The 14,617-nt window shown below is 51.4% G+C and overlaps 1 protein-coding gene across 1 annotated transcript; it reads right to left on the reverse strand.

The window, feature by feature from the left end:
• Positions 1-739: 739 nt before the first annotated feature.
• On the reverse strand, positions 740-1,312 carry NGA_2031900 (uncharacterized protein; the record flags this gene model as incomplete). Its single annotated transcript, XM_005855872.1, has 1 exon — positions 740-1,312. A coding segment is annotated over one exon (573 nt), but the record flags the coding sequence as incomplete, so codon positions are not given.
• Positions 1,313-14,617: the final 13,305 nt, after the last annotated feature.

Genomic DNA, 14,617 nt, shown 5'->3' on the forward strand with positions numbered 1-14,617 from the left:
CCACCAACACGTGTTGTCCGTGCATGAATAGGCCCCGTTCCTCTTCTTCCGCCATAAAGTATGTAGGTGGTTTCCTCTTTCTGTTAGGTGATCTTTGATCGACTGCGTTGAGAGGAGACACCGCGAAATAGCCCAACGTTCCATCGGCTAAGGGGACAAGCGGCAAACCGTCCAGCGGCGTCAGATCTCCTTTTCCCACCAAGTCGCTGGAACAGTATACAAGCAGTATTTGAGCATCCCCTTGTGTTGCAGGCCAAGAATCACGTAAAACTCCTCCATTTGTCGGATTTCCAGCGTTTGTAGCCAGATTCCTCGCCTCCCATAAGAGCATCCGGACGAGATTGGGGCACATCTCACTGTGACAACATTCCTCCGCCACCAGCATACGTTTCAAAGACTCGGGGACACGGACTACACAAAACCCTCGCGCCAGGAGGACATTGCACAAATGTGCTGTAGTTCGATCTGTGTCGTCCTCTACTTGATAGTCTTGTGGTATGTCTGCCAACATGGCGCTTTGGCAAGGTGTCCAAGTACCACCACCGATATCTGACCACAAGAGGGGAAGGGGCGCGGCCAAACGATAGAATTGTCTTACTAGCACCTGAAAGTGTGCGGGAACCGTCTGACCAAGCGGGAAAAGGTTATAGTAGAATGGTAATCGCGACTTTTCATGCTTATTGTCATCAGCGGGACCCAAAAGTTGACCAATGCAGTGTAACAATTGGACGTACAATGGCGCCACAACATCTTGCAGCAAAGCCTGGTTCCAATCTGACCGCAATTTTCCATCACCTGCCATGTCTCCCCCCGCCCATATGTCCCGGCGATTGCTTGATAGTTCAAAGCTACCATTAAGAAAGCATGGGAGTCCAGAGTCGACAGGAAGAGGCAAAAAACAGAAGACTTGCCCACGTTTTGGGATCACCTCCACGAGACGTCGCGGACCGTAATTATCCTTAGCATCACAGTTTAAACTTGAGAGAGTAGACTGACGAGTGTACACATGAGCAGCGACTCCACCAAAAGGGATCAATTTTAGATGCCGGTGTTTCGCATCCACCGCCATTGCCAAAGCCGCGCCACCACCTAGTCCCGCAAACACCAGATACTCATCTATACGCCGTACCCTGGAGGAAATAGGACAACCCAAAAAATCAGAGTCGCCGTCTTCATAACGCACTTCCATGAGCTGCTTTGATCGTGGTAGGTGAAGGGTTGGGGTCGATGCCAATTTGGCATGAAATGCTTCCTTGCTTAGAGGAGCTCGAGAAGGACCAGTCATAAAAGCCGATATTTCAGCCCAAGTTTCTCTAGTGTCCATCGATCGGCTCGCGCGATAAAGCAGCCTGGGCTTGGATTCAGCTTTCAGACTGTTGTCGGTGGCGCCAGGCTTCAAAGTCAGATCGTCGACTTCATGAGCTACGTACACTTCGATGTTATCGACATTGCGCAGAAAGAGGAGGAAACGAGAGATGCTTTCTTTGAAAGATGCTAGAAGGTGTCGAATTGTCGTTGAATCATATTGAGATTTACTTATTTCCGATTGCCGCGCCAGATCTGCGGTTCGCAGGGGAAAGCGGAAAAGAGTGCCAGAAAATGTCTGCTGAAGTGTACAGCCAAACACCGTGTAGGGTTCAAATTGGTGAGGAAACTGTGACAAAAGATCGGTATCTACGAAACGAATCTTGATTCCTGGTTGTTGACGCGTTGCTCCAGGGAGGAATTTGACATGAGGGTCGAATATGACGAGATGCTCCCCAGAGACGAACGACGGCAAGTCCGTGCTATGATAAACGGCATTAACTCCTAGACCAAATCGTCCGGTCGAATTCTGCTTATCTAACTTTGAGGCTTGACCAATGCGGGCAATGTTTTGAAAATCCTGTGGTGAGAAAATAGCATCGTTGTAGAAATACAACGCTGGGCCCTGCCAGTCCGCCATCTTCTGACCCAAGAGTGAGGACGTCCCGTAGCGGCGCTCACTGTACAAGACACGCACAGTGGATGCCCCAGCGTCATCCGCATTTTGGATTAACTCACTCAAGATGCTTGGTCCTTCCGGATACAGTTCCAAAATGTGTCGAAGCCGACTTGTCAGTGCCTCTGATTGACCGAATGCCTCCGCCTCTGCACCTGACAGTCCGAAATCCATCGTGTCTGCGTGCGTCTCCATCAGCAGCCTCCGCACCGAGCGGATACCCAGCTTCTCGCCGGTGACAGAAGAAATCTTAGGATGAGCATATCGAATATCAGGTCGGCGTTGAATTTTCTTGGAAAGCCATGGAGCGTCGTCGTAGACCAAGTCTGTTGCCCTGGCCAACTTGCCTCCCTCGTCCGGGGCAAATATTTCCCAGTCCGAAACTTGGATGATCTCGTCACTCAAGCGCTGCACCAACGTGATGGCGAGCTCTAATTGAGCAGGCCTGAGACATACGTTCTCGGACCTGCTTAAATTCGTATTCCTGTCTGGTACAATCCAAGTCTGAGTAAATTCGCAGCGAGTTGCATATGTTTCTGCCGCCATCATCTGCAACACGTTCACAAAGTCGCTGGGTGCAAAAGAGGCCCTGACACCAAGCTCCTTGAAGAGCGGGGCGAAGCACACCAGATCAGGTGGGACACTGTAAAGGTACGGTGTAGCGTTGACTTGAGAAGCAAAAGCTACTTGCTGGGCCTCAACGAAGCGGTCGCCCACAAAAACCCATGGCCCTGTCAAATGCCGACGAAGTTCGCTTTCCATAACACTTGGGTTGTGTAGTGAAGCACTTAGTTTCTGATAAATTACGGGTACGACGGAAGAGATTGCCTGCTGCATATTCTGTACCGCATTGTCAGTTCCGCGGCAGCATGCGTCCCCAATATTTCCGTTCGCATTTGCGGTCCATGCACCCACGTTCTTATGACCTTCCGTCTCAGAATAAGCATGAAAATTCTCAGCTATTGCTACAAGCTGTCGAGCCAGAACTGATAAAGGTAACGGGGTCTTCCAACCGAAAGCGGTTTTCACCAGCTCTGACACGAACGTCTCAGGAGGAATAATGCCGAACAATGTTGAGCTGTACCACATATCTTCGCTCAAACGCGCTTGCGAAGGCGCTACAAGCGCTCTCGATACGACTTTATCAGAGCTCTGCTTGCTATCAGAATTGACAGTGGTACTCGTCGTCCGCCATGGCAAATAAGGAAAAGGTTTACTCGCGAGCACAGGGACCCAAGCGATCGCATGTAACTCCGAGACCATGAGCCCTCGTTTTCGTTCGTCCTCATCGAGCCGCTCTTGCCGTGCCTTTTCTTCGGTACGTCCTGCCTCGTTAAAAAGACTCAAAGCTCGCGAAAACAGTCCGGCGGAGGAGGTTTTGCGGCTACGACCTCGCTCTACTTCCTGCTCTCGAATCGGCACAAAAAATGTTTCTGCGTTCTGATTTAGAAAAAGAAACAATGTCTCCGCTCGCAACAACGCTTGTACCTCTGATTCTCGGAGCTGAGCTTGATCATGCGTTGATCGAGCAATCCGTAACACGTCTTCATAGTGGAGAGAGGATCGAAGCCCGAGCCGCCGGAGAGTGGGCAATATGTCGGGTCTGGCGAAATCAACTTGAGGGAAGAACTCTTCACCCATCAATATCGCCAAGTCTTCTACTTCTGGATCGTACATCTCTTGACAGCGAGCTACCTTCCCCAGTGTATTCGGTACAAAATTTAATTGCTCAAGCGCAGGCAAAAAGCGGGAGTTTGCCTGAACGAGGCTCGGAAAGTCATTGAGAACCAAATCAAGCATGGCCTGTGCCCGAAGCGCTGGCTCGAAGGTCGAGAAGTACGGGAAAAAATGGTCCAGCAAAAAAATGACCTTAGAAACAGTCTGTGCGCCAAGCTTCTTCGCTAGCGCACACTGTAATGTGTCGATACCGCTGCCTTTCTCCTCAAGCCAATCCTCCGAAGTATCCTCAATCCTCAAAAAACGTGTCGTCAGAAGTTTTTCGAATGGTCGGAGGACGGAAGGACAGATACCTTCAAGGAGATACAAAGGCTTGGACTTGAGCGGCATATAAGCTTTCTTCTCCTCAAGTCCACCATATACAGGAAAAATTGGCAAAGTAGCTATCAAATCAATGTCTGACTGCGTCAGATCGCTTAGCGGCTCCGACACCAGTATAGCACGCAAAGAGGAGAAAGCCTCAGGAGCTTTGGACGCCAACGTCTGGACAAGAAATCGGCCGAAGGCTGCGTGTGTTTGGAACTGCTTCTGTTGCTGTTGCGGTTGCGAGCTTGACTGCTGAGCAGAAATGAGTCGCAAGCACTCAAGTACACCTGCCCTTCCGTATGCATGTGCATAGCCCTTTAAGGCGGCTGTAAGTTTAGCTTCTCCAATTACGGTAGACAGCTCTTCATGGACTGTGAGAACACCTAGCTCCCGCAGGCTTGTGAGGAGAGCAACAGAAATCTTACCCGGGACGGAAGGCAGGATCAGCACTGGTTGCTTCCGGGAGAGACTGACAACACACCTCTCATTGCAGGGTAATAATGGCAAACTGTCGGCAAAGGTGCTAAAATCAGCTACCTTGTTTAAAAAATACTGCCACAAGCGTAAGAACCACCCCAGAGCTGGCGCATCCCAGGCCCCATCAGTCTCAAGCTGCGTTTTTGGGGTCTCTTCTCCATTCCACGTCACGCGTGCTACGTCGCGCCATGCGACAGGAAGAACATACCGGAGGAGTGCAGGCAAATGTGTAGCGGTAAGATTGCGCACATTCAAGACTTTTTGCACCTTGCTGGCTTGTAAAATTGATCGGGCCTTGTCCGGGAGCTCGGCAAAATTGAGAAGCCTGGAAGCCACAGGTGCAAACAATGTAATTTCCTCACAGACTTCCTTTCGTACATCGTGCTCGGCTTTCTCCACCTTTATTAAAGCTTCGCCGGCCACATCCGTCGTTGGGATGATACCTAAAACCAAGTCACCGAGCTCGAAGGGATCCCCAGATTGTTCCACCTTTTCTCGCTGCTCCATAGCATGAGCTAACGCCCGATCCACGTGTCCTCCGCCTATTCGACAAGCCTGCAAACAAAGCCCCACAGGAAATCCCATGCTAAGGAGTTGTGATATCTCCTTCTGTTGGTGATCAAGTACCATTGTGTACGAGACAATCGTCCGGGGCCCTGCAAGTGCGTCTGCCACAGGAAGAAACGGCAATCCGTCCAGATCCGTGGAAGATTGTTCGGACAGGTCTGAAAGACAGTAGCGCAAAAGAAATAGCACTGCTTCCCTTGTTTTTAATGCCGGATGACTATCACAAGGGTTCGTAGGTGCGCTGGTCGAAGAGGCAGGAGTACGAAAATGAGTGCGGACAAAGGCAGGCGTGGCTATGCGAGCTACGACTTTGCGTTTCTCTAAGACCTCGTGCAAAGCTGTCAGGTAGGTGTGAACGACTGGTACATCTTCTTCAACCAAAATCTTTTCCAAGCTAGAGATATCGTCACGGCAGAAAATGATTGTACCGTCTTTGTTGCGTGAACCCTCTGCAGATGGAATTAGCACAGCATCCCGCGGGGATATCCACACCCCTTTCTCCTGCTCGCCTAAGGGGGTATGAAGCAAAGGCAAAGGTGATACAGCTTCGAAAAAGGCGTCAATCATCGCCACCCACGCCGGACCGTTCCCTTTCACCGGCCAGAGAGAGTCATAAAGAGCGCCAGCTCCACATCGTTCGGCTGCTAAGGACAAGAAACGACTGTAGCATGGCACTGCCACATCACACAGTAAAGCGCGATTCCACTCTGCTCGTAATTGCCCCTCCCCGACCATGTCATCGCCCCACCAGATATCCCTCCGGTTGCTGGACAATTCAAAGAATCCGTTGACATGAACGGGAAGGCCCGTGGCGACAGGCAGGGGCAAAAAACAATACGCCAATCCATGCATGGGCGTCTCATGTAAAGCGGCGAATTCTTGGGCTTCGGTTTCGTTCGAGGTCAACCCGACAGTGCTCCTAGTTGTGTCATCGCTGGTGTTGACATTTTCGCTGGTCTCGACCAACACGCGTCCGGCCACCCCGCCCCAGGGTATGAGCTTTAAGTGGGCGTTTTCGCTTGCTGCTGCTAGCTCCGAAGCCTTTCCTCCACCAAGTCGATTGCAAACAATCCATGTTTCACGGCTGACATGTCCAGAGGGCGCACGGCTGGCGGCAATTTCCAGCAAATAGTCACTCGCGAGGGGTGGAGTAGTAAGTTTTCTTGATCCGCTTGTATGACCTTGTCTCCCCTCTAATGAGACAGACCGAGCCATGTCCCGCTTACTGCGGATATCTTTTGTGATGTTGGCGATATACACGTGCGCTGTGCGTCGAAGGCCGATAGACGTTTCTCCCCCTACCCTGGATTCTTGGGTCGCTGTTGCTGCCGTCGCCATACATTCCCACACGGAGATCTGCTCCACATTTTTCAAGAAGAGGAGCATTTCGGAGGCTTCTGAAGCGAACATTCGCAACTGCGCCCGCATCGACTCCACCGTATGCACTTGTTTCGACAGGCGGCTGGTCTCCGCTTGCAAGGGCGTCCGTAAAGGAAAGCGAAAAAGTGTCGCCCTGTACGGCGATCCGCTCTTGTTATCATCCCCTCCCTTCACAATGTTACAACCATATATGCCCTGGAAAGGGAGGAATTGGTCGGGGTATGCCTCCAGGACCTGACGATGCTTGATGAAATCAATCATCTTCCCCGGGTTTGCGGGATTAACGTTTGGGAGATAGCTCGCCTGAGGGTCGAACATGACAATATTTTGCCCACTCACGAAGATCGGAACCTCTGTCAGATGATATATGGCATTATACCCCTGCCCAAATCGCCCCGTCTTGGCCCCTTGCGACTCCGCCCTTTTCAGGGAGTCCCCAATTCGCTGGATGGACTCAAAATCCAGGTCTGAAAACTCTGCATCATTCCAACACAGAAGAGCAGGGCCCTGAAGCGAGGCCATAGATGGAGAAGCGAGGCGGTCGGTGGGATGTTGACGTGTATCCAGGACGAGACGGACCTCGCGCGCTCCGGCGTCGTCGGCATTCTGTAGTAGTTCTTTAAATATTGAAGTGCCCTCGGGATAATTTCGCAAGATCTCCCTGATACGTGCGGTTAAATCGACCTGAAATATAAAAATGCGGCCAAAGAAGGAGATAGTGTGAAGTATCTTGCCACACTCCGCTGTTAAGCTGAGAGAGACTTCCCTGTCTTCAACTTTGTTCCAAGCACAAAAAAGGATGAAATGATGAAATCTTACCTTCTGGCCAAAGTCGTCCCCAAAAAATGTCATGCGTCAGGACGCACTGGACCACCTTTAGGCGTACCGTGTATCGATATGGAAATGTCTTTTGTTGTTGCCGGGAGGTTGCAAGCTCCCTTTCGGCTTGCAATGGCCAACAAGAATCGCGGTCGACAGCCCAGGGGCCGTCAAGTCCTTAACTCTGGTCATGATAATGTTATACAGGTATGAGCGACTTCGTGCGAGCTTTCAGGCAACACGTCGCTGCGGTCCGGGCAGATTGACGGGGCCTGTGTGCCATAACGCGTGACAACGGAGCAGTCGGTGTAACGCCCCTGGGCCCTCCACAATGTCTCCTTCCACACAAAGCCATGTTTGCTGGAAAAATGCACGCATACAGGGCACCACCTTGGACACGAGTCATCCCAATGCATAGACTTGCATGTTTACTACCTTTCTTCCATCCTGTGTGGCTTTCAGGTGGCCCTGACGCCCAAGAAGCTCGCTAAATTAAATTTGAATCGGGGGTTCCGAGCTGTCTACTGAGCCATCCCCACCTATTTGTTTTTTACTTTCCTATGAATATGTCGTTTGATCTACAATTTCCTTTGTGGAGCGTGTCAACTATAGCTATGACATAATTTCTACATCATATAAAAATGAATTCTATACATCAATGCGATTTAAAAAGAGATTTTCACCCTTTCTCTCAAACCCTAGCGGAGCCAGATGTGCCATGGAAAGTAGCAAGCACTCAAACGCGCGGCGACGGCCACGACCAAAATCTGCACCAACGGGTGCAGGCGATGTGGTAAGACTGTAAATTGGTGATAAAAATAATAGTAAAGCCTACAATCATCCTTATTTTGCCCTGACCCATCCACACTAGGCCCTCTTACCGCGCATCGACGACGTACCTAGATCAAGAGCGCGGTCACCGCCATGCAGTCCACGACCTTTCCACCCTGGTGCACGTTATCAGTTGAAATGGAGGATGGCCTTGTATATACGACAGCCATTCCCGGACAACCACGTGCCTGACTCTTTCCTGGATAAGCTGGTGACCAACGGTACGTTACAACTACTGTAATGCACGTTTTCAGTGATTCTTCGGCTCTTCAGCGCTTCAGATGGTTGAGCGCACATGCATGATTTCATTTGTGCAATTCATCTTGCTGGATCTAATCGCGTACGACGGCAACGGTGTACTTCGCACAGGCGGCGTCTCGCGGCCCAAGCTCATCCCTATCTTTCTCGGCGCTACTGCTGTTACGCAGCAAATCAGCGTAGTTGTGATATTCCTGGTACGTGATTGTTATTAACACATTCTATTTTTGGCTACCTTGCTAATTGTGATGCTCAAATGCCCGCTTATAAATTTTGTGCTTCGCTTTTTCTTAACATCTGTGCTGGCTGTAAACCCTTTTACGTCGTGAGAGGCACCGATTTCTTTGACAATCTTTTTTCCTTTTGAGGCGCCTAAAGGTAAGCTTTAATAACTTGATTCCTCGAATGATTCATCTCCACTTTCGCATAGATGGCATTTGTCTACTCCTACCGGAAAAGCCTTTCCCTTCCCCTTGTGCTTGCCACGGATGCCGTCCTGCTTGTCGGCGGGTATTCTCTTGCAGCCTGTGTGCACCCTCGTCGAATGTTATGCTTCCACACCCTCCTGTCCACAATCCTGTGGGTCAGTCTTTGTGCTGCTTGTCTACGTATCGTGGCTCCTGTTCTCCGGACTCTAACAGTTTCCTATTCCGACGACACCATTTACGCCCTCGCGTTGCTGCTTTCGGGCTTGCATCTCGTTTTCTACGATTACGGCGCCGCATGGCCCTCTCAATCTTCTTCTTCCCCATCGGGTTTGTCGGCTGATTCCAGCCTGGACTTAAACGTGTCAGAGGGAGGCGGCATCGGTGCGAGTGTAAATGGGAACAGGCCCAATCTTCCAGAAGCAGGAGCGGCACGGGACGAGCCTGGGGCAGCGGCAGCTCTTCTGGCCTCTCCTGCCCACTTTCACGGCACTTTTTCATTGAATGCCGCCTTCTTTGCCGCTGTGCTCCTCGCATCGCGTCTGGAAAGCAACGAAGAAGTGTTTGGTTTTGTTTTTCTGGCTATCCAGCTTTTCGCATTCTTCCCCCTGGGACACCACCTTGCTCGCCGTCGATCTATGACTTTGCATTTGTTGGTCGCTCTCGGCTTGGTTGCAACCGCCACATGCGCGCTGGCAATGGCACCAGAACATCGATCGTTGCTTGTCATGTATTTGATGGGCGTCGGCTTCGTTTCGTTCGTATGCCCCGTGTGGTTGCAGCACATCCATAAGTATAAATTCACAATCCAGGGCCCTTGGGACGTGGCATCAGTTGAGGGAGCCGGGGGAGAGGATTTTTAGGAATACAAAGAACCTTGTAAAATTTATGTAAAATCGACTTCAACGAACAGTAAGGATACGGCAAAGCACCAGGATGTTATTTTTTTATTTACTTATTATCCACGTTATCGTATGTGCCACCTTGAAGCACATGAACAAATGTACTCTCACGATAATATTAAGTCTCACATTCCTTATACATCATGAATGAAAAATGGGTCCCCCTTTTCAATTTTTGGGAAAATTACCTGCCGACGGGGCAGGAGGACTCCGCAAAGAGCCTATCCAGTCCTCGATAAATTTGCTTTCTCTAACCCACTCAGTCTTCCCCTTGCGCGTCTCGCGTTCACGAGGGGCGGCAAAGCCACCGCGAAAAGAAGGAGTAGGAAGCTTGGCGGCTGGCGCGGAAGTGAAAGGAATACCGGTTCGTTGCTGATTGCGACGTTTTTTTTCGAGAAGTTGCAAAAAATGCTTAGTAGTCTTGTCCTGCTGCTTCATCTTGGGCGCCTGAGCCAATGGTGCTGGGTTTATGGGATGAGATGTGCCATTGATGGCAAGCCCAGCTAATGCCTTGTTCACTTGTTCTTTTACAACTGATTCGATATTAGCGACTCCTTTTGTGGTGTGCTTGGTCGAGCCCTGTTTCTGCTCCTTCTTCGATGGGGAGGACTTTGACTTTGAAGCACTTTTACTCCCGCTACTCAACAAGTTAATGCCATCCGACTCTGTTCATTTGCAGATGTGTGGTTGAACATTTGAATTTGCAGTACACCAAATTCACCCCATCTTCACGACGCGCAAAGATAAGGACAATATAATTTTAAAAATTGACTTTCAGTAATAAGCGTACCTGCTTCTATAAGGAGCTTGTCAAGGTCTTCCAATTCTCCTAGTAATGCCCGGTTCTGGTGCTGCAGACGTAATGCCTCTTGACGGGCACATGCGAGTTCCTCCTCCATCTGCAGCTGGTGGGAGAGGTCTGGTATGTCTCCCAAACATTCGCTCTCTTGCCCGTCCTCCTCATCGCAACAATTATGTTTGCTTCGATTTTCACCGCGACTGCCATAGCTCGAGGTGTTTTGGTAGTGGTGGACGGTAGAAATTGAATTCTCATCCTCGCTGGCACATTCAGCATTGCACACCGCCACTGTCTCGGCAGTGACGTTTCCTCCATGATACTGCTGCTGCTGCTGCTGCTGCTGCTGCTGCTGCTTGTTAATGCCCGAGAGTAACGTCTCCACCAGAGACTTGGTGGCATCACGCGATTCCAAAGTCCGCAATTTTTCTGTTGAGGTGGGTACTAAACTGGTGAGCATTTTCCTCGACATCGAATTCGATTAGCAGAAAAAAATCTGATTCCAAATTTACCTTTTAGCTCTGTATTTTCCTGTCGCAAGCACTCATTTACGCCTGACAAACGACTGTCCACGACGGATATCGGGGACCGGCCCTGCAAGTTAGGGATTTCTCCATGGTCGTAGCGAGCAAAAGATGTTGGTGACGCGTAAAAGGACTCGTGACGTGGAGAGGCAAAGCTAGCATTTCCTCCACAACTCTCCGATTTTTCGATCCATCGGCGCAATTCTGCACCCAGTGCAGAGGTTTCACTGCGCAAGCCGTCTCTCAAAGCCCATCCATCAGCATGCGCAGCAAGGCGCTCAAGCGTAAGGACCCTGTCATGCAATGAACGGGCGATACGGCAAGAATCTCGGCGTAGCTCTGACAGTGCGGCGTCCTTGACACGGAGTTGGTCCATAAGCTCGAAGCGCTGCTGTTGATGCTGTTGTTGCAAAGCCTCCACATTAGCAGATGCCGACTGCTGCTGCTGAAATTTCAGTCGCAATGAATTGATTTCCTCCTGGAGTGCAGTATTTTTACGCATGTTCTCCGCAGCATCAAATTTGGCTTTGTCAAGCTGTAGAGTGCTTTCTTGAAGCTCCTGTGCCACTTGCCGCCCATGATGTTCGGCCTTCGAGAGTTGTTGCTGCAGCTGGTCATAATACTCCAGGTTGCGTAAATGCGGATTCCTCAATTCCCATTCATTTTTCTCCTTCTGCAATAGCTCCAAGCGGGTTTCAAGGCGCTGAAGGTCTTGCGCGTGCGACGCTTTGGTCTCGTCCAGAAGCTGTCTGAGGTAGCCCCGATCGTTCTGTTTTTGTATTTAATTTTTTTATGAGCGGCATGAAGAAGTCAACAATCTCAAAATCAAGACCAGCTTCATGCTGGGACGTACCTCTAATTGTCGATTGGAGAGCTCCAGTTCCTGATACTCGTGTCGAAGCGTTGTGAGCGCATTCTCCAATTCATGGATCCTTTGTGACATGGCAGTGAGCTCCTGGCGCTTGAAGCGTTGCAGCTCTTCTTGCGCGAGTCGCGAATCGGATTGGGCCACATCACGGTCCACACGCATAGATTGAAGCTGAATTTGAAGCTCCGTAAGCCTAGTTTTAAGGGCAATAGCCTCCTTGTTCGAGGGCTCTGCGATCCCTGGGGCGGGAATCGGCGGCAGTGGACTAAGCGTATTAGCTTGGCCATCTGTGGCACTGTGTGGTCGTCTAGGGTTCGTTTCCTCAGGCTCCGTGCCCGATCGATGAGCACAAAGTGGCTCGGTCGCGTAAGTATCGTACGTTTCTACTTGCGATGCATGCCCTTCTTGGCCGTCCTCTTCGTCGTCCTCACTGTCGAGGGGTACTTGGGCAGCAAGGTCCGCAGCCATTGTACTCCCCATGGATTCCTTCAATCTTTCCAAGCGTTGCTTAGGATCGCTGACAGTTTCTTTCAGTACGTGTCGCATGTTTTCTTTCCGACCTCCACTCAAGCGCTGAACCAATCCGCCAAAATCTTCTTGTGCAATCGACCAGTCCTGTATGTCGCAGTCACGCACAGGGGTGCCCAGATCCACCTTTGAATAAATTGACGTGTCTGGTCGCCTTGTTTTGTCATGCTTACTCCGCCGTCGTACACATAAAGGCTCCCCAAAGTGTAGCGCATGCAAAGCGTCGTGATATCCACCCGGCGTGGGGTCCAAACACAGCAACAAGTAGGCGTGCCCTCCTGTGGGGTCAGCCAAAGCACCTCGCGTCAACCAGGTGATGGCCGAGGCTCGTGATAAGAAAGCCACATCTTCGCCTTTCCCTAAGTGCTTGAGCATGGTACCAAGGGCGGTCAGGGATTGCTGAATTGTGTTGGGCTGACGAGATTTGCCGTCGATGCTAAGGCTGCTGGTATAGCGTCGTCTCGGTGAGGACGGGGACGATGAAACAAAAGATGAGGTTTTGGAGGGGGCGAGCCGAGCATTTTCAGCATTGTTTTCGTTCATGACTGATAGTGAGCTGGCAAGTTCCACAAAAAGCATCTGTGTTTTGCTAATTAGTGCATCGCTTTCTGCAAATCTGTATGAATGAAAGAAGGGGACGAGTCATTTGAACAAATGCTCGAAGAGCCATCTCCCCTGTGTATTTTCTAAAGTTTATATAGCCTTCGCGCTTTACCTGTAAATATATGCCGTCAACAGCATGTGACTACCCGGACTGCCTCCTGCGCGTCGTCGTGAGGATGTCAAGGCCACAAGGACTTGCTGCAGCCGTGCCACTGTCGGAATAGCCTCGATGGTCAAATGTTCGACGTATGGACCGTCGTCCGGATGCTCTCTGATACGCAAAGGACCAATAGTGGGGGCGTTAAGGTCGAGCAACAGATCTTGCAAGCCCCCTACGACGGATATTTCAAGAGCCGATATGCTTAACGAGAAGCCAGCAGCGTTAGCTTTTTGCTCGGACAGCATCTTTGCCAAGATTCTAGGAGCCAACCCTAAGTCCGGATGCGTCTGCAGAGTGCGATCCTGAAAGAGTGCCTCTTCCGGGCCGAACAAAGTGTAGGTTTTGCCACTTTTAGTCGCGCCAAAGGCAAAGCACACGACGTTGATGCCTGTTGGGGACGTTGCGGGAAAACCAGGGGAAAGCATGATTTGTCTTTCGGCCAAGGAGAAGTTAGAGAGAGAGTCTTGGCCAATGTCTTCTCGAGAAATACCTAGTTCCAGGACCTCGTGCTCCATGGCGCGACCGAGGTCGGAGTAGAGGGCGGCTTGGTCCACGCTGTGATTGTCCTCGGAGTTGCCTGACCTGTGGCGGTCATCGGTGTCGTACATCGATCAGCCATGGCAAGGAAGGGAACGTGCGATACTGACTAGGTACCGTAGCGACCATGGGACGCCCCTTCTGTCCCGAGCCCCTCCACAGGCACACGAATCCGACGTTACCACTTACCAATACGCCCGGTCCAGCTCGAAGGCGCGAGCCCATTCCAGACTGTCCCTTCGCCCGTCGGCCGACGCCCGGTTAAGGGCCGCCACCAAAGCCAGCACTGCGTCGGGACGGGCGTTTTCAAAAACCTCCGGATTGACCAGGACAAGGCGATGCTCGTTTACCACCGTCAAAAGGGGGTACGATGCGTTCGAAGATTGAGGCTGTGAGGGGGTGGGGGCGTGCGGAATGGCCGACCCGCGAAACGCTGGCGTCGACACATGCGATGGGCTGGAAGGGGTCAGATAGGCGCGGACGCGGGCCACGACGGTCAGTGGAGGCGGGTATGCCGGTGCGCGCGACAGGCATCGACGACCAATGTCGGCCTCATGAATGTCTCCCGGCATCTTTAACCCTGACACCAGAAAAGGTCCTTCATCTGGGGGCAGCGGAGGCGGCAAGAGCGGGGGGGAGGGGGGGAGCGGCACCTGAGTTGCATCCTTTCCCGAGGATGTGATGAAATAATCGTCCCACTCCTGCTGCCCCGAGCCGCTTGCGTCCTCCGTGCTCCCTTGCCTTTCCCCGCCCTTCCCCGCCCCTCCCTCTGCGTGGTCGCGGGCAGCCTCAAGGCCGTCGTCCTCCTCGTCGTCACTTTCCACGTGGAGGCACAGCTCAGTCCTTTGTGTCCCGGAGGCCGTTGCCCTGGTTGACATGTGGAGCACATCGTCTTCGCGCCCCTGATCCTCGACTCCC

The sequence above is a fragment of the Nannochloropsis gaditana genome, assembly GCF_000240725.1.
Source record: "Nannochloropsis gaditana CCMP526 unplaced genomic scaffold scaffold079, whole genome shotgun sequence".
Taxonomy (NCBI): Eukaryota; class Eustigmatophyceae; order Eustigmatales; family Monodopsidaceae; genus Microchloropsis; species Microchloropsis gaditana.